Source organism: Sinocyclocheilus grahami, unplaced genomic scaffold (genome assembly GCF_001515645.1).
Source record: "Sinocyclocheilus grahami isolate Dianchi unplaced genomic scaffold, SAMN03320097.WGS_v1.1 scaffold128.1, whole genome shotgun sequence".
Classification (NCBI taxonomy): Eukaryota; Metazoa; Chordata; class Actinopteri; order Cypriniformes; family Cyprinidae; genus Sinocyclocheilus; species Sinocyclocheilus grahami.
Window position 1 is genome coordinate 1,264,729 of NW_015505307.1, and position 21,435 is coordinate 1,286,163.

Genomic DNA, 21,435 nt, shown 5'->3' on the forward strand with positions numbered 1-21,435 from the left:
AACCTGAATAAAATAACTGATCTCTGATTTCTGTGCATTTCAGAACAAATTAAGAGAAAAAAGTTGCGAGTCATAATGAGCGTTTCAAACCTTCGATTGCGATGCATTTGGACGTCCACTGTTTCTCAAAGGTGGTGAGGCGTTTGCGCTGGCGGATGGAGATGACGTACTCTTTAAAATCAAACTCTTCTGTGTAGAAGCGCAGCAGGCCGAGCCATAGCTCCCCGACTGTCTCCTTATTGTGATGGAGCTCCGGCAGACACCGCCGCTGGACACCAGAAACACACACCTTAACTGATGCATGCTGAGTGCACTTCAGAATGCATCGGGCTTTACAGTCTCCAAGTGTATAAATGATCAATATTAGAAACTAAACGTGTATCACGTTCAGTGAGGTTGACTAAATATAATATATAAAAAATACATAGAAATTACTTGTTGTTGTTTTTTATTACAGGGACAATGCATATTAATAAACATTTCTGTCAATATGCCAGAATTAGCCAGAAGGCTATTTTTCACCAGTTGTTGTTGTTAATAAACAAATTGTTGATAACAAATACTATCAGTTACTGATTTTCTTTATGTATTTAGTGACAATTACAAAAAAATTGTGATTATTAATATTATAATAAATAATACAAACAAATATATAATATCACTTATTTTTCTTTGCATATTTAGTGAAAAGTCATTTAAAAAATATTAGATTACTTAGTATTATAATTATAACTAACAAACATGTATATACTATCAGTAATCATTTTTGTGTGCATTTAGTGGCAAGTAATTACTAAAAATAATTAAATTACTTAATATAATTATCAGTTATTGTTTTTCTTTGTGTACTCAGTGACAAGCAATTATAAAAATAATTAAATTACTTAATATTATAATTATAAATAAAATAAACAAATACATACTATCATTTATGGATTTTCTTAAAAAATTTTTGTAATTACTTGTCACTAAATAAAGAAGATCCATAACTGATTGTACGTATTTGTTTATATTATTTATAATTATAATATTAAGTAATCTTAATTATTTTTGTAATTACTTGTCTCTAAATAACAGATGATTTATTATAAAATGTAAATAATATAAACATTAATTTTAGCAGTTTTATTTGTGTATTTAGTGAAACGTAAATATTAAAAGGTTAATATCTAATAAATAATTAAATTAATAAAAATGGTACAATTTTAGTAGAATGAAACCTCTTCAACGTTCTGACTCAAACAAAAATGTCTTGCTCAGAAACAATCTCAAATCAATCCCACTCACTAGCTCATCAAGGTCATCGAAGAAGAAAGCGTTCCAGCCGTCCACCATCCTCTGAGGAACAGTGCTCCCATCGAATATCTGCAGAAGAGCACAATCATTCAGATCCATGGTGCAGATATGTGATACTATCAGTGCACCATGGTACTGCCACAGTACTTCTGTGTAAGTGCTTTGTACCTCTTGTAACACAGGGATGACTGGTGGTTGTTTCTGTTGTAAGAAATACAGCACCATGAGGATGTAAGCATAGGAGGACAGACTTCCTCTGGAGGCGTCGCCAATATCACAGCGCTGCAAAACACACATTTACATTTTCCCCTAGTGTGCATGTATGTAGTCAATACTATGACTTTCCAATACACTGACAAAAAAATTAAAATGTAATGAAGAGGGCAGTGACAGGGTACAACAATGGTATGCATCTGTCGCGAGCGATAATGTGGGTGACAATAAGCCACAGGCATTTTTGGACAACATAGATCATGTCTGCGACGTTCTTTTAGCCGCTGGAGGTAGTTAGAATGGTCTTGAGCCTTTCCTCTGAATAGATCAGCCCTCCATTCAACACGGTTTTTCGCTGCCTGGGTCCAGGAGTTGGTTGGGATGATAGACTCAAAAATCTATCAGATCTCTTTTCAGTACATCTTTATACCTCAGTTTAGGCCGTCCAACAATATGGGTACCCTTCTTGAGGACACTGTGCAGAATTGTGTGGGGAATAGGGGAAGGGGACATTCTGGTCACATGACCTGAATGTCTGAGACGAAAACTTTTTAGGCGGGAGGAAAGTGTTTCACTTTTTGTCACTTTAAACAGATTGACATTTTATCCCTCCAGGTCTTACCAAGTATAAACCTGAGGCATCTAGTGTGGAAGGCACTTAGCAGACTCTCTCGATACCTGCATTCAGCGACACACAGCAGGATGCTCAGAACTCATGCTTCATATACTCTTACTTTGATGCAGACAGATGCTTATTCCACCATACACGATTTGTCAAACGCCCAAAAGTAAAGGCCGCTTTCCCCAACCTGACTGAAATCTCATCGTCTGGGGTAGTATTGCGGGTCACGGTAGATCCAAGATATGTGAACTTTCCCACATCATCGAGAACTACATTTTTTTTTACTGAAAACTATGTGTGTTGGCAGCAAGTGACATAAGGCCTGTTTACACCTGGTCACTTCATGCGTTTTCTCTGATCAGATATCAATCTGATTTTTTACAACTCTATCATTTACACTTGGCTACATAAACGTATCTCCGCAAAACAGATATATATCCGATCTTCAATTCCAACGCTATATGCAAATTTAATGGAGGTCACATCAAAGAATGCACCAGATTGGCACTGCATTTTATTCATCATCAGCTAATTTCAAGATCAAAGACCGCAACAGGAGAGAGAGCGGCATCAGTACTGGAAAGGTAAGTTACTTGTAAGTTACTTTTAATGAAGATGATTGTGTGTTAAGAGTCCGCGACTTGTTTCATTTGTGGCAGTTTGTGCATCGGCTCGCTGAAGAAATACTCAGCTACTCATCTGCAGCGATGCGTGTTGCATTAGCGCGGTCATATCTGACTATGACGTCATGTAGGCTATAACACGCTCTCTCACGTTTATTATTTTAAAGGGGTCATATGATGTTGCTAAAAAGAACATTATTTGGTGTATTTGGTGTAAGGAAATGTGTTTATGCGGTTTAAGGTTCAAAAAAACATTATTTTCCACATACTGTACATTATTGTTTCTCCTCTATGCCCCGCCTTTCTGAAACGCGTCGATTTTTACAAAGCTCATCGGTCTGAAAAGCGAGGTGTGCTCTGATTGGCCAGCTATCCAGTGCGTTGTGATTGGCCGAATACCTCAAGCGTGTGACGGAAATGTTACGCCCCTAGCATACTGTGATGCCCCCTGGACCTTTTGTTCTGCAGTGAGGGGCTACTGGAGCGACGAGACAAAAACATTAAAACCCATTATAAATGAGGCATTTGTTGCATCCAGTGGAGACATAATTACGGATTATAATGACTTGTACTGTCTTTTTACGCGTTGCATCGCGCCGCGTAAACATAAAACCATGTCTGCAGTTGTCGCACTTTCTTTAAATATGAAAACGTACTTACAGTCTGTGAGTCAGAACAGCCGGCATTGTAGTCTACTCTACCAGGATCAGGAAACAGTCCTCCATAAAATGCGCTGCACACATCTGAATATTTGGATTGAAGTGTTCTGGAACAGTGTTGTAAATACAACTTAACCACTGATTTCTAGTCGTGTCCTCTTTCGGAAGGCCAAACAAAGTAGTTTTGCTTTCACAACGAAACACACAGCGTCACACATGGCGGGTTTGAGAATGGCGCGGCCGGCGGATTCGACGAAGGAGCGTCCGGTGGGCTTACGGCAACCACATGTGACGACCACGGGCTGGACTCCGCTTTGTCCACGGTGAAAGCTGATCTGGCGATCCATAGAATGAAGTTGATGTATTTCCTCAGCAACCAGCACGGATCAGCTCCAGGCATGACGAAGCGGATATCGTCCTCTTTTGGAAGACCAAACAAAGTAGTTTCGCTTTCACAACGAAATACACAGCATCTTCACGACATGGCGGCAGCAACAATACTATAGCGAGAATAAAAGTTCAGCCTTCTTTCTTTGCGTGAACATTTGGGCGGAGTTATGCAAATCTTTCCACATCGTGACGTAGACATGTGGGGACGTGTTAGAACGAGCCGTTTTAGGTAGGTATGGTTGACTCTTAACTTTTATAAAGAATATCTCTTTGGATTTGAGACTTTAGTCTTTGCAACTTTACAGATCTTCTTTATGCACCAAGAGCTTGTAACACTTCAAGGAGAAAGGAAAAATTGAAATCGCATCATATGACCCCTTTAACATTTTGGGAGGAGTAAAATTTACATATGTGGTTTCAACAACCAGATGCATTTACACTTGTCCAGTTTCGTGTGGAATGCGGCCCAGACCACCTCCTGAAGTGCCACCTCGGCTTTAAATCGGTCTCGAAAGCCTTTCAGAGGACATTTACACCAATCAGAGAAAACGCATGAAATGACCAGGTGTAAACAGGCCCAGAGTCACCATTTTTTTAAGCTGATTGTGAGCCCAAAAACATCACACGAGCATGAGAAACAGTTGAGCAGAATCTGCAGCTGCTCTGGTAAAGATGCGCATAATGCAGCCTCATCTGCATATAGCAGTTCTCTGACGACAAACTCTTGTGTTTTTGTTCTTGCTCTCAAACGGAATAGACTGACGAAGTTTCCATAATCCCAAATCAAAAGAGTGATTCCAGTGTGATTATCCAATTTTTCAAAGGTAGTCCTGAATACAAAGGTAAAATAAATCAAAGTGTGTTGGAGCAAGGACACAGCCTTGTTTCACACCTAGATTTAAAGGGAATTCATCAGATAGATCACCTTCAAATTGTACACGGCCTTGCATTCAATTTTGAAGGGATTTAATAAGTGATAGAAGGGTGCGAGGGCAGCCGGCCTTTTGCAGGACTATAAAAAAGAGAGCTTTTCTGTCGACTGAATCAAAAGCTTTAGTCAGATCAACAAAAGCAAGGTTGAGTGGCTGATTCTGTTCTCTTGATTTTTCTTGTAACTGTCTCAGCAAAAATCATGTCTGTTGTAGAGTGGATGGGTCGGAAGCCACATTGAGACTCAGGATATATGACCTCAGCTAACTGATGAAGGCGAGTCAATATGAGCGGACCAGGACTTTCCCTGTAACACACAGCAGTGATATTCCTCGGTAACTGTCACAGTCTCCACGATCCCCTTTTTTCTTGTAGAAGATGGTGATCTGTGCATCTTTGAAAACTTGCGGAACATACTTGGGGTGCCAGTGGCTTCCCTCTGCTCAGTCCTTGAACTATGATTATCACCTTGTCTAGCTCTGGTTCTGCATTGCAGCAATTCTGATGTGGAATACTTCTGCTGAATACTTGATTCTGATTGGTCAGTCGCGACATTCCGAGGTCTGTTATCCCTCAATAACAACCGTTAAAAGCTGATAACACAGGCTCATCTGGGAAACTGAAGTGGGCGCTATACTCTTGCTAGGAACTATTTTTCTTCGTGGAAGCTTTGCGTTTGGTTTGGCTAATAAAATATTAAAACTCAATTCATTATTATGTGTACAATTATTTAATTATGTCATCCTGGTATCGCAGACTCGCTCTCTCGTTTCATATAAACACAGCTGCTGCAATGATTGTTTTGTACACTGCAATGGATTATAACATACTGGTAAGAATTTAAAACATTTTCTTCTTAAATCAATATTTTGTATCGCCTTATGTGGTCAAATGTTGTGTAATAAGTGGTATGACTGCACCGTATCCCTTAAATATCGGTCTAGTTTGAACTTGCCGCTGCTTGCAACTGCTGTCTTCACGGAAGCTTTGCGTTCAAATATTTCAACTCAAATCAATATTTTGCGTCTAATTATTTACTTATGTGGCAAGTAGTTGTGGAATATGAGGGATAATGTACATCCAGCCGGTTGTTATCGCAGAATAACCCCCGACAGGGTGATCAGGCCCCCCGACACGCCTTACATAACAGACAGCACTATTTTAACACTCAAGCTTTTCTGGTTTATCTTAAATGATGGAACCATCTTTCCTCTTGAACACACCACAAGTCTGGGTACTAGGTCCTATTACAGTTTTGATAGCTTTATACATAGCTTTGATATTTCCAGAATCTCTTGCAGATTCAATATTGGAGCATATCATGTCCCAGTAGTCTTGGGCACATTTCTGAACTGTTGCTTGTGCAGCAGATTTTGCAGCACGATATGCGACTGTTGCTTGTCTTGTGGGGCTTGATTTGAGGCGGACTAGAGCTTGATGCTTTTCCTCAAGAACTGGTTGGATCATTTGCAAGGAGGCATTATACCAGTCAGGATTTTGTCTCCTTTTCTTTCCAAAAGTTTGTAAAGCAGTGTCATAGATCACATTTCTCATGGCTTCCCAGGGTCTGGGGTATCAGGAATGTTCTGATGCTTTTCTTCAAACCTGTTACAGTATTATTCTCTAAGATTTGGGAGCTTTGTTTTGTGAATGTCAATCTTTTGGGACTGTTTCACTTGACGACGGAAAGGATTTGGTTCAATGTTTATGTATGACACACCTAGACTGTGATCAGTGTCACAGTCGGCACTGTGATATGTACGTGTATTCTTGACTTCCTTTCTGTACTTCTGCTTGACAATAACAAAATCAAGCTGGTGCCATGCTTTAGATCTTGGGTGGCACCAAGTCATCTTTCTATGTAATCACCCAAAGATTACCACTACCACTACCGAAAAGATAGTATTAGTAATACAGAGATTGTTTCTGCAGCAGAGCTCCAGTAGCCGTTAACTAGGGATGCACCGATACCACTTTTTCTAGTACTCGCCCGATACCGATACTTTTATTTTTGGTACTTGCCGATACCGATATTTTTATTGCATTTGTAAATTTTTTCAATATTGGGTACAGAAACCAAAAGGGTATGTATAATGTTAGTTGGTTAACTTCATTTATCAAATAGATACAGTCAAACCAAAATTTATTCAGACACCTTCAACATTTCTCCCATTATCACAGTTTATTCGATTTAGTTTAGAAAATGGTAATAAAATATAACAAGAACTCAGAGTTAAACTGTGTCAGAACAAATCATCTTGATAATGTTAGATAATTAAGGTTGAAAATAAATGATGTTTATAGTGAATGCCCCTATAAATGGTTTTATTTTTACGATTTCGTTTTAATACAAATGATGCGTGTGCAGAAGTGAGTGAACATCAAAGATCACACAACAGAAGTGCGTGCACTCTCTCTCTCTCCCTACTGTTAAGTAACTTGTGCATTGTTTTACTTACTTGTTTTTGACGTATCCGACCGAACTACAAACTTTCCAGTGATGTCTGTGAGAAAGGGATATTCACTCGACAAGCTTGCGCATCTGCGCCGCCGCGCGCTCAATCCACTCAGCACGCTTTGTTTATCAGATCGCACACATCAGCTATACAGGCGTTAATACTGAATGTTTAACATTATATTCATTGCATACATATACTTCGTAGTAGACATCCTTAACTCCTTTCTGCTGTCTGTTGTTGGTGTTTCTTTGTTTGAATATGGCGCTCATCACATGCTGTGTGGTATCGGCATTTGGTATCGGGGCATTTTAACGAGTACCAGTACAGGAGACCAGGATACAGGGCATCCCTACCGTTAACCATTCTCATTCATTCACCCCACCCCAAACTTTCCAATGCTGTCAGGCCAAATATTATGGTCCTCCCCTACTCTGGCATTCATATCACCAAACAAGACTGTCCATTCAGCTTCAGGAGATGACCTGCGAAGCATTTCTAGCCGTCCATAGAACTGACCTTTGTCTGCTGGTTCTGATTTAAGTGTTGGTGCGTAGGCAGATATTACTAAAATACAACCTTGTCTGGTGTAAAGTCTAAAGAAAGATATCCTGTCACTAATTGCAGTAGGTGTTTGTATATTGCTGATAAGGTTGTTACGCATGGCAAATAAAGTCCCGTACAGCCTTGGTTCATCAACTGGCCTGCCAAACCAGTAGAATGTAAAATTGGTTTCTCTAATAGTACCTGCCCCTACTAATCTTGTCTCTTGAAGAGCAGAGACATGTGCATTTCATTTGGCCAGTTCAGTATCAATGACAGCTGTCTTTCTAGCATTTATATTTTTGCAAACTGCATCTTGGTACATCGTCATCCCAACGGTCATTGTCCTTACATTCCAAGTTGAAAAAATGAATTTGTGTCTTTTTGGGTGAGGTAAAACACAAACCAGAACACCCATTCTGGTAGTGTTGTGGTGAATGGCAGCACCTTATTGGTCAGAGGCTGACTTGAAGCGGGCGGTAGCTTACCATTGAATTGGCCCCTCCCACTCTAGAATGAGGTCCCTAGCGCCTGAGCATCATCACCATTACTCTGGCTTATCACTGGTAACTACCTCAAAATGGGTTTTTGATTTCTGCATTTCAGTCATATGCAGCCACAGGTTTCCTCTGCAGGAGAAAAGATTTGTCGACTCTTGTCACCGCCAGGATCATTTAAGCTACCTTGGGTGGTCCTAACACTTGTGTTAGGACCACCCAATGTAGCTAAAATTTTCCTGGTGAACATGGCAAATAATTTAAAATATTGTAAACATTTTCTAATTCTTTATTATTAAATAAACCGTTTTATGAGCTCTTGTTAATTGAGATAAAAAACAATTTGTTTAATTAATAATAAAAAAAATTCCTTCACTATTTTCTTCAAAGTATACACAATTGTTCAAAAGTTTGGGGTCAGAAAGATTTTTTAATGATTTTGAGAAAAAAAGTCTCTTCTGCTCACCAAGGCTGTTTTTATTTGATCAAAAATACAGTAATTACAGTAATATTTTTAAATATTTGTACAATTTAAAATAACTTTTCTATTTGAATAAACTTTTAAATATAATTTATTCCGTTGATCAAAGCTGAATTTTCAGCATCATTACTCCAGTCTTCAGTGTCACCTGATCTTCAGAAATCATTTTCATATGCTGATTTGCTGCTCAAGAAACATTTCTGATTATTATCAATATTGCAAACAGTTGTGCTGATTAAAGGGTTAGTTCACCCAAAAATGAAACGACATGAGGGTGAGTAATTAATGACAGAATTTTCATTTTCGGGTTAACTATACCTTTAATATTTTTGCGATACATTTAGTTTCTAGATTCTTTGATTAATAGAACGTTCAAAAGAACAGTATTTATTTGAAATATAAATCTTTTGCAACATTATAAATGTCTTTACTGTCACTTTTGATCAACTTAATGCATCCTTGCTGAATCAAAGCATTATTTTCTTTCAAAACATCAGAAAAAGTCATTAATTAAAATTTAAGTTGAGGTTTTGTAAACAAATTCATTCAAGTACAATTTACATTTGTCCACAAAAGGTTGAGCTTCTTTAAGAGTATGCAATAATCAAAAATAACGTGCATGTAACTTTACTACTGTAGATGAGCTACTCATGCACATGTTCCTTTAGCACTAGCCGTCTGAATGTGCATGTTTGAATATTGTAGGGAATATTTTATGCAACTATGTGCATTCTGCAAGTTAAAATCATTTATGACAACAACAGCAAAGATATCTGGTCTTACCTTGGCAAATACTTTCATAGTGTAGCCCAGATACTGCACACGAGGGTCTATAGCAGCATATGTGGCCAGCATCCGGGTGTTGTGTTGGGCCTGACACACAAAAACAACATTCAGAGTAAATGTTAACATTTTATTTTTAAGTTTACTATAAAATAATATCCAAACCCCTCTGAGCTTGCGTATATATATATATATATGCTCAGAGGGTTTCGAATACAATGGCTTAGAAAGTGATTTAATTTGACTCCTTTCGCTTATCTTACTGCTGTAATCAATCTCTCTAAAATTTGTGACCCTGGAGCACTTAAGTCGCTGGAGTATATTTGTAGCAATAGCCAAAAATAAATTGTATGGGTCAAAATTATAGATTTTTCTTTTATGCCAAAAATCATTAGGATATTAAGTAAAGATCATGTTCCATGAAGATATTTTGTAAATTCCCTACCGTAAATATATCAAAACTTAGTTTTTGATTAGTAATATGCATTGCTAAGAACTTCATTTGGACATCTTTAAAGGCGATTTTCTCAATATTTAGATTTTTTGCAGCTACTAAATACTGAGAGGTCTGAATACTTAGGACCATGTGATATTTCAGTGTTTCTTTTTTAATAAATCTGCAAAAATGTCAACAATTCTGTGTTTTTCTGTCAATATGGGGTGCTGTGTGTACATTAATGAGGAAAAAAAATTAACTTAAATGATTTTAGCAAATGGCTGCAATATAACAAAAAGTGAAAAATTTAAGGGGGTCTGAATACTTTCCGTACCCACTGTATATATATATATATATATATGCTCAGAGTGTTTCGAATACAATGGCTTAGAAAGTGATTTAATTTGACTCCTTATGACTGGTTTTGTGGTCCAGGGTCACATTTGTTCTTCTTTTGGAAAGTTGTGGAAATGCTATCATGAATTTTTTATTTTTCTATTAGAACAAAATGAGGACCACTGTAGACAATTTCTAGACTATGACCATTTCTGCTAAAGCTATTTAGCTCCTGCATGTTTTTTTGGTTAACGCTGTTGCGCACACGTATGAACGTAATCCACACCGTTGTACTCTTTTCTAATGAAGCGCTCCAGACTGCCCAGAATCTGCTCCCTCTTCTGCTGCTCGATGAGAGACGGCGATAACTCACCTACAAACACAAACACATCGCAACTCAACCTGAAGTAAATGTAAGGGGAAATCCAAATAAATGCACTCAAGCTGCTAAGTGGCAAGGACATTTTCTCTGATTGGGATGATTCGGGTGTGCTGGCGTATTAAAGGAACAGTTCACCCAAAAATCACTGATTTAAAAAAAAAAAAAAAGGTTAAGCCTGATGTGCTTTTTTGGACTCAGTGATGACATACATTTTATGAATCACCAAGATCCATTGTTTCAGATAAAACTCTTCTTTACTGTTCTACTGAATAAAAAAGTCAGCAACATCTTGGATGGCCTGAGGGTGAGTAAACTAACAGAAAATTTATTTTTGGATGAACTATACCTTTAATATTATAGAAGAAATAAAGAAAATAAAGAGAGTATTAAAAAAAGTATTTATACCAAGAATTCATCTCGGATAAAAAACTTTGCCCTGGACACTTTTGGGTCTTCTCCGGGATCAGGGGTCGCTGTGCATATAAAAACAGATATTATATAGACATTATGCCATATAATCAATTTAAAAAATGGAAGTGGGCATTTTAAAGGATGGCTGAGTAGGCCAAGTCTTGAATGAAATGATAAAACAATAATATCCACCTTATTTTACAAAGGGTTTTTCCACAATTTGCACAAGTCAATTTCAAGCACTTTCAACCATTTTCAAGGTGCAATTTCAAGGTTTTGGAGCAAACTTTTAGACTAAAAGCCCTAAGGGACGATGGTAAGTAAAACACTTGTTTGTTTTTTTCCTCGATGGGTGCAGGCTCATTCCATAATATGGACTTTTTGATTTTGCAATTCTTTGACTTAAATATCACTAAAAGATTTTTATTGTAAAACAGAAGTAAAAAAAACTTTAGCAGTCCAACTATCAAAATCTGCGTGGCAAAGCTGTGCAATGCACTGGACATTGTAGTGAAGCAAAAGAAAAACATTTTTTATTTTATTAAATGTAAAATGTATAAATTGGTTAATTTTGGTTTCTGACTTATTTGGTGCGTTTTTATTCGTCATCTAAAGTTCCAAAACAAAGTCACAGCAAAGCATGAGGACTTGCGCTCTTCAAAAACAATCCCAGAATATGACAGAGCTTGTGTTTAAAGCGAAAACATACACTGGACTGAATAATTCACTGAAAATGCAACAATTATTGGGGATTGGGACAGTTCAGTAAGCTTCATTGTGGGGGGTGAAAATACAAAGATTTGAATCACCGTTCAAATGTCATGATGTGTCCAAATGTATTTTTATTAGGTTCTAAATATTGTAATCTATTTAAAAGGTTTAATCGATTAAAGTGTTCAGTTTGTTTTATAGGGTTTTAGAATGTTTGAGCTGTGTGTTATGATTGTCAACAATCTTGTATTGTCTAATCATGAACTATTGGAACTATTGAGGTAAATACTCTACAGGAAGACTCCCTGCCAACTCTACAGAAACATATATGAGTGGAGCAAGATTTACATAGCTGTTTTATTTGCAGTCAATCTCTGTTTTTTTTCTGTAAAGTGAAAGGCAGTCGGTTCCTTTTAGGGAACAAAAGCTAAATAATTTGTTACTGCTGGTTATGCTATTTTCATTTTGCGCTGTTTTAATTGTGTGTGTTAACACTGCAATTCTTTCGGCAATATGAATTTTTCGATGTTCAACTAACAGCGTTAGTCTAAGCATTCTTCCAAAACTTTTAGCATTTTTATAAAAAAAACAATAGGCTACTATTTAGATAGCATTTTTATTTTGGTTTTAGTCGTTTTAGTTTGAATAAAGTTTTAACAAATAAAGTTTAATAAAGTTTTAATAAAAATAAATGGTTTGTCCCAGGATGTCCGGGGGAGTGAGGTTTGCCTACTATGGGTATATAACAGGGCTGGGTAAAAAAATATAGATATCTCGATAATAATCGTTTCTCATTTTTACGGAACGATATCGATTCTTAAATCCCAAGAATCGATTAGTCTAGCATGTTTTCAGTTAATGGACAGAACATTGAAGGGCACTTCCCATCCAATATATCGCAATAAGCATTGTGCTTTGGTACTTTTAATATGAAACAAAGTATCCGATTTCAAATGCTGTCCAATGTATTGCAGTATTACAATAAATGCCGTTTTGCCGCTGTTTAATGTGGAGTGACAGATCGCTGTAGCGCCTCGATCAACAGACGCGGCAGCGCGAGGCACACATGAACTAATCATCTTCTCCACATTAAGACCAGTTTCAGTACAAAATAAACATGACTACACATCCAAAGATAAGTTAAAAGAAAGAGTGCAACTTTACAATCCATATCCTGTCTCACGTATTCCCTCAATCAGTGTTTCAGCCGTGCAAAGATGTCAATATAATGGCTTGTAAACAATGTCACGTAATGTCACATTTACCTCAGAAAAACATATTTGGTGATTATAAGCTCATTAGTCAGCTAGAAAAATAAACTGTAGAGAGGGGCATTTTGCTAAATATATGCACCATATAACATATTCATTATAAATTGTATTGTTCTTCAATAAATCCATCATTTTATGACAGCCACCATTATGTTTATATTTTAAAAACAACAACAAATTTAAGTAGAAATATGATGTAATTGTAACTTATTATTTTAAAAACTTCATTAAGTGAAATTTTAACATCAGTTAATTTTAACCTTCAATACTATAGTAATATATATATACCCAAAATAATCGATATTGAATCGAATTGCAAGCTTGTGAATGTGAATCGAATCAAATCGTGAAATTTGTGTCAAAACCCAGCCCTAGTATATAAGGTGTGTGGTGTCTTGGCCATTCAGCGGGTAGTTCAGAGTGATCTAGAATGAGTCACTTTTAAAGCTCTTCATATTTTAGTTCCTCTTTCTCTTTCAGACCTTCTTCAAACATACATTCCATTGCACTTTTTAAGGTCATCCTTAGTAGATTTACTGACTTTTCCAAAACGTAAATTAAGTATTATGGGTGCTGGGGCTTTTAGTTGTTCAGTGCCAAAACCTTGGAATTCATTTCCATTACATATATGCTTTTATGTTAGGATTTTATATTAGGGCTGCACGATAAATCGCATGCGATAAACGTAAATTAAGTATTATGGGTGCTGGGGCTTTTAGTTGTTCAGTGCCAAAACCTTGGAATTCATTTCCATTACATATATGCTTTTATGTTAGGATTTTATATTAGGGCTGCACGATAAATCGCATGCGATAAACGTAAATTAAGTATTATGGGTGCTGGGGCTTTTAGTTGTTCAGTGCCAAAACCTTGGAATTCATTTCCATTACATATATGCTTTTATGTTAGGATTTTATATTAGGGCTGCACGATAAATCGCATGCGATAAACGTAAATTAAGTATTATGGGTGCTGGGGCTTTTAGTTGTTCAGTGCCAAAACCTTGGAATTCATTTCCATTACATATATGCTTTTATGTTAGGATTTTATATTAGGGCTGCACGATAAATCGCATGCGATAAACGTAAATTAAGTATTATGGGTGCTGGGGCTTTTAGTTGTTCAGTGCCAAAACCTTGGAATTCATTTCCATTACATATATGCTTTTATGTTAGGATTTTATATTAGGGCTGCACGATAAATCGCATGCGATAAACGTAAATTAAGTATTATGGGTGCTGGGGCTTTTAGTTGTTCAGTGCCAAAACCTTGGAATTCATTTCCATTACATATATGCTTTTATGTTAGGATTTTATATTAGGGCTGCACGATAAATCGCATGCGATAAACGTAAATTAAGTATTATGGGTGCTGGGGCTTTTAGTTGTTCAGTGCCAAAACCTTGGAATTCATTTCCATTACATATATGCTTTTATGTTAGGATTTTATATTAGGGCTGCACGATAAATCGCATGCGATAAACGTAAATTAAGTATTATGGGTGCTGGGGCTTTTAGTTGTTCAGTGCCAAAACCTTGGAATTCATTTCCATTACATATATGCTTTTATGTTAGGATTTTATATTAGGGCTGCACGATAAATCGCATGCGATAAACGTAAATTAAGTATTATGGGTGCTGGGGCTTTTAGTTGTTCAGTGCCAAAACCTTGGAATTCATTTCCATTACATATATGCTTTTATGTTAGGATTTTATATTAGGGCTGCACGATAAATCGCATGCGATAAACGTAAATTAAGTATTATGGGTGCTGGGGCTTTTAGTTGTTCAGTGCCAAAACCTTGGAATTCATTTCCATTACATATATGCTTTTATGTTAGGATTTTATATTAGGGCTGCACGATAAATCGCATGCGATAAACGTAAATTAAGTATTATGGGTGCTGGGGCTTTTAGTTGTTCAGTGCCAAAACCTTGGAATTCATTTCCATTACATATATGCTTTTATGTTAGGATTTTATATTAGGGCTGCACGATAAATCGCATGCGATAAACGTAAATTAAGTATTATGGGTGCTGGGGCTTTTAGTTGTTCAGTGCCAAAACCTTGGAATTCATTTCCATTACATATATGCTTTTATGTTAGGATTTTATATTAGGGCTGCACGATAAATCGCATGCGATAAACGTAAATTAAGTATTATGGGTGCTGGGGCTTTTAGTTGTTCAGTGCCAAAACCTTGGAATTCATTTCCATTACATATATGCTTTTATGTTAGGATTTTATATTAGGGCTGCACGATAAATCGCATGCGATAAACGTAAATTAAGTATTATGGGTGCTGGGGCTTTTAGTTGTTCAGTGCCAAAACCTTGGAATTCATTTCCATTACATATATGCTTTTATGTTAGGATTTTATATTAGGGCTGCACGATAAATCGCATGCGATAAACGTAAATTAAGTATTATGGGTGCTGGGGCTTTTAGTTGTTCAGTGCCAAAACCTTGGAATTCATTTCCATTACATATATGCTTTTATGTTAGGATTTTATATTAGGGCTGCACGATAAATCGCATGCGATAAACGTAAATTAAGTATTATGGGTGCTGGGGCTTTTAGTTGTTCAGTGCCAAAACCTTGGAATTCATTTCCATTACATATATGCTTTTATGTTAGGATTTTATATTAGGGCTGCACGATAAATCGCATGCGATAAACGTAAATTAAGTATTATGGGTGCTGGGGCTTTTAGTTGTTCAGTGCCAAAACCTTGGAATTCATTTCCATTACATATATGCTTTTATGTTAGGATTTTATATTAGGGCTGCACGATAAATCGCATGCGATAAACGTAAATTAAGTATTATGGGTGCTGGGGCTTTTAGTTGTTCAGTGCCAAAACCTTGGAATTCATTTCCATTACATATATGCTTTTATGTTAGGATTTTATATTAGGGCTGCACGATAAATCGCATGCGATAAACGTAAATTAAGTATTATGGGTGCTGGGGCTTTTAGTTGTTCAGTGCCAAAACCTTGGAATTCATTTCCATTACATATATGCTTTTATGTTAGGATTTTATATTAGGGCTGCACGATAAATCGCATGCGATAAACGTAAATTAAGTATTATGGGTGCTGGGGCTTTTAGTTGTTCAGTGCCAAAACCTTGGAATTCATTTCCATTACATATATGCTTTTATGTTAGGATTTTATATTAGGGCTGCACGATAAATCGCATGCGATAAACGTAAATTAAGTATTATGGGTGCTGGGGCTTTTAGTTGTTCAGTGCCAAAACCTTGGAATTCATTTCCATTACATATATGCTTTTATGTTAGGATTTTATATTAGGGCTGCACGATAAATCGCATGCGATAAACGTAAATTAAGTATTATGGGTGCTGGGGCTTTTAGTTGTTCAGTGCCAAAACCTTGGAATTCATTTCCATTACATATATGCTTTTATGTTAGGATTTTATATTAGGGCTGCACGATAAATCGCATGCGATAAACGTAAATTAAGTATTATGGGTGCTGGGGCTTTTAGTTGTTCAGTGCCAAAACCTTGGAATTCATTTCCATTACATATATGCTTTTATGTTAGGATTTTATATTAGGGCTGCACGATAAATCGCATGCGATAAACGTAAATTAAGTATTATGGGTGCTGGGGCTTTTAGTTGTTCAGTGCCAAAACCTTGGAATTCATTTCCATTACATATATGCTTTTATGTTAGGATTTTATATTAGGGCTGCACGATAAATCGCATGCGATAAACGTAAATTAAGTATTATGGGTGCTGGGGCTTTTAGTTGTTCAGTGCCAAAACCTTGGAATTCATTTCCATTACATATATGCTTTTATGTTAGGATTTTATATTAGGGCTGCACGATAAATCGCATGCGATAAACGTAAATTAAGTATTATGGGTGCTGGGGCTTTTAGTTGTTCAGTGCCAAAACCTTGGAATTCATTTCCATTACATATATGCTTTTATGTTAGGATTTTATATTAGGGCTGCACGATAAATCGCATGCGATAAACGTAAATTAAGTATTATGGGTGCTGGGGCTTTTAGTTGTTCAGTGCCAAATTTATTTGTAAGACTTTTTTATGACTAAATTTGGTAATGGGAGAGTAAAAATATTTTTAAAACGTACACCGTTCAAACTAGGCTGCTTATGTTGAAGTGTTCGGGATGTGGTTTTTAATGATGAGACCTTTTTTGTAATCAGGCTCTCAAAAAGTATATAACAATTTGGATATAGATTTATCGGCCAACATATCGGTTATCGGCTTTCAAAAATAAAGAATAATCGGTTATCGGCCAAAATTTTCATATCGGTGCATCCCTATCTGGAGTATTAAAGGAACAGTTCACCCAAAAATCACTGATTTAAAAAAAAAAGTAAAAAGTAAAAATGAATCCCCTTGGCTGTTGGCTGTAATTTTGTGTTGCCTGATATGCTTTTTTGAACTCAGTGATGACAGCCATTGACATACATTTTATGAATCACCAAGATCCATTGTTTCAGATAAAACTCTTCTTTACTGTTCTACTGAATAAAAAAGTCAGCAACATCTTGGATGGCCTGAGGGTGAGTAAACTAACGGGAAATCCAAATAAATGCACTCAAGCTGCTAAGTGGCAAGGACATTTTCTCTGATTGGGATGATTCGGGTGTGCTGGCGTATTAAAGGAAAATTTCACCCAAAAATCACTGATTTAAAAAAAAAAAAAAAGGTTAAGCCTGATGTGCTTTTTTGGACTCAGTGATGACATACATTTTATGAATCACCAAGATCCATTGTTTCAGATAAAACTCTTCTTTACTGTTCTACTGAATAAAAAAGTCAGCAACATCTTGGATGGCCTGAGGGTGAGTAAACTAACAGAAAATGTTCATTTTTGAGTGAACTATCCCTTTAAATATGGATGATGGTGCAGTATGGTATAGCACTCACGGTAACACAGCATGCAGAGTCCGTCCAGGATCTCTCTGAAGAGTGCGGTCATGGGCGGCAGAGGTCTCAGCTCAACCTTCTTGAAGTCTTCAGGGCACTCGTCTTTAAGGTGGCCGTCTCGCTTACAGATGCTGCACACAACCGTTGGTGGCTGTGAAGCAAAACAACCAGCAGACCCTTAATTTCTGGTTAACATAACATATAAAAAAATGACTCCAGACGACTGAATTATTGGATTCCATGCCTATTCCTCTCTTAGAATCAAAGAGTCCATTTTTTTTGCTGCTGTGCCTTTAGACCTTTTTTTTTATCGTGATCGATCTTGAAGCGGCACAACTGTTTTCAACTGATAATAATCAGAAATGTTTCCTGAGCAGCAAATCAGCATATTAGAATGATTTCTGAAGGATCATGTGACACTGAAGACTGGCGTAATGATGCGGAAAATTCAGCTTTGCATCACAGGAATAAATTACAGTTTACAATATATTCAAATAGAAAAGTTATTTTAAATAATAATATTATTGTAATAATATTTCACAATATTACTGTTTTTACTGTATTTTGGATCAAATAAATGCAGCCTTGGTGAGCATAAAAAACAAACATTTAAAGTTTTGGGTCAGTAAAGTTTTTTTTTTTTACTTCTCCCATTGCATATGAAATGATCAAATAAGGATTTCTTAAAATCCAGACGAATTTGCCAATGAATCATTCAGACCATTTTGACTGATTCACTGAAAAGAACTGACTCATGAGAACAATTCACTGGCATAGGAGCTTGTTTTACTCCACATAAACTATACACAAGATCAATATCCACCTGTTTTTAAAGCCAAACACAACTAGAAATGTATATTTACTATTGAAAATCCCATGACCTTTCCAAACCTGGTAAACTGAATTTAAAAGAAAACATTTTGCGCAGTCAAGCACCACAAATATTACAGTACCCTGTGCAATTACCTTTCCTCCAGTGAAGATCATCCTGTCAAAGACATAGTGTATATCTTCTGGTGCAATACTGTTCCATTTCACATTCCCAATCATAGTTATTAATGTTGTGCACTGCTGTTTGAGCTGCGTGGGCTGAGCTAAAGACGATCACCGGTAAACTGAAGCGCTCTTTTAACTTAACCAAACACATTCTATATGAGATAAATCAGATATACATCAAATAAACACAATATTACAACGTACAACTGCACAAAAGGCTGAAAACGAACAGCGCGCATCTGAAGTGTCTCTGAAGGAAATAATGCATTATTTATCGCCTTTAAGATATCGGCCAAATTTTCTTATCAGGCCGATACCGATAACAGAAAAAATTAGCATTTATCGGCCGATACCGATATGGTGGCCGATATATCGTGCATCCCTACAGAAAATGTTCATTTTTGAGTGAACTATCCCTTTAAATATGGATGATGGTGCAGTATGGTATAGCACTCACGGTAACACAGCATGCAGAGTCCGTCCAGGATCTCTCTGAAGAGTACGGTCATGGGCGGCAGAGGTCTCAGCTCAACCTTCTTGAAGTCTTCAGGGCACTCGTCTTTAAGGTGGCCGTCTCGCTTACAGATGCTGCACACAACCGTTGGTGGCTGTGAAGCAAAACAACCAGCAGACCCTTAATTTCTGGTTAACATAACATATTAAAAAATGACTCCAGACGACTGAATTATTGGATTCCATGCCTATTCCACCCTCTCTTAGAATCAAAGAGTCTATTTTTTTTGCTGCTGTGCCTTTAGACCTTTTTTTTATCGTGATCGATCTTGAAGCGGCACAACTGTTTTCAACATTGATAATAATCAGAAATGTTTCCTGAGCAGCAAATCAGCATATTAGAATGATTTCTGAAGGATCATGTGACACTGAAGACTGGCGTAATGATGCGGAAAATTCAGCTTTGCATCACAGGAATAAATTACAGTTTACAATATATTCAAATAGAAAAGTTATTTTAAATAATAATATTATTGTAATAATATTTCACAATATTACTGTTTTTACTGTATTTTGGATCAAATAAATGCAGCCTTGGTGAGCATAAAAAACAAACATTTAAAGTTTTGGGTCAGTAAGGTTTTTTTTTTTTTTTTTTTTTACTTCTCCCATTGCATATGAAATGATCAAATAAGGATTTCTTAAAATCCAGATGAATTTGTCAATGAATCATTCAGACCATTTTGACTGATTCACTGAAAAGAACTGACTCATGAGAACAATTCACTGGCATAGGAGCTTGTTTTACTCCACATAAACTATACACAAGATCAATATCCACCTGTTTTTAAAGCCAAACACAACTAGAAATATATATTTACTATTGAAAATCCCATGACCTTTCCAAACCTGGTAAACTGAATTTAGACTGTTATAAAAAGAAGAGGGGATGCCACACAGTGGTAAACATGGCCTTGTCCCAACTTTTTTGAGATGTGTTGATGCCATGAAATTTAAAATCAACTTATTTTTCCCTTAAAATGATAAATTTTCTCAGTTTAAACATTTGATATGTCATCTATGTTGTATTCTGAATAAAATATTGAAATTTGAAACTTCCACATCATTGCATTCTGTTTTTATTCACAATGTGAAAAATTATTATAAATATGCGTAAATTATTACTTGGAAAATATTTAGTTTATAATCTAGCAATTATGGTTTTCTTCCCACTCACTGTAGTACAGTGCTGTTAGTACGGCTGGACAATAATTCAATATCAATATGTATCGCGATATCATTTTTTTCAATAACGGTGATATGATTTTTAAACGCATTTCCGATATACATTACCAGTTTCCCATACATTGATTTATTTGTGCCGTTTGACTTCATTGAATAAACATGAGCACTGCACGTTTCAAAATCATAACACGGCGCGGGTGTTTTATATGAATGTATCTCTGAGGGAACCGACTGTCTTCAGAAAAGTTTCGATGGCATTTTCATTTGATCTGATAAAGTAGTGTTCATGAGCGGAGCTGCTGTGATTACAGCCATTATCAGGGAAACTGCTAGTTTTATCACTCTAAAAGTGCCTCCTGCTGGCAGACAATGAGTTTGCATTTACAATAAGCCTGTCTCCAGCAACATTTCCAGTTTTTGTTGTTGTTCAATTTTTGTGTTTTCTGCAGTGACTCGGAGCACTTTTCATACCCTTTTTTCTGGCTGAAGCACATTTGTTTCAATCTATAAGAATAATCAGCCTACACTAAAACAGCCTACACTACCAGTCAAAAGTTTTTGAACAGTAAGATTTTTAATTATGTTTTTTAATTTTTATTTTTTTAAGAATTCTCTTCTGCTCACCAAGGCTGCATTTATTTGATCCAAAGTACAGCAAAAACAGTAAAATGTTGAAATATTTTTACTATTTAAAATTGCTTTCTATTTGAATAGATTTTAAAATGTAATTTATTCCTGTGATCATACATAGCTGAATTTTCAGCATCATT

The 21,435-nt window shown here is 36.4% G+C and overlaps 1 protein-coding gene across 1 annotated transcript in view; it reads right to left on the reverse strand.

Moving 5' to 3' along the window:
• LOC107590492 (terminal uridylyltransferase 4-like) overlaps positions 1–21,435 on the reverse strand; it is a 39,271-nt gene that overhangs the window by 7,067 nt on the left and 10,769 nt on the right. Inside the window, exons 10-17 of the mRNA XM_016279245.1 lie at positions 19,425–19,575; positions 18,938–19,002; positions 17,972–18,122; positions 10,541–10,638; positions 9,494–9,583; positions 1,465–1,578; positions 1,288–1,365; positions 91–268 (exon numbers count right to left, since the gene is read on the reverse strand). Coding sequence (XP_016134731.1) covers positions 91–268; positions 1,288–1,365; positions 1,465–1,578; positions 9,494–9,583; positions 10,541–10,638; positions 17,972–18,122; positions 18,938–19,002; positions 19,425–19,575 — 925 coding nt within the window. The remainder of the gene's footprint in view (positions 1–90; positions 269–1,287; positions 1,366–1,464; positions 1,579–9,493; positions 9,584–10,540; positions 10,639–17,971; positions 18,123–18,937; positions 19,003–19,424; positions 19,576–21,435) is intronic.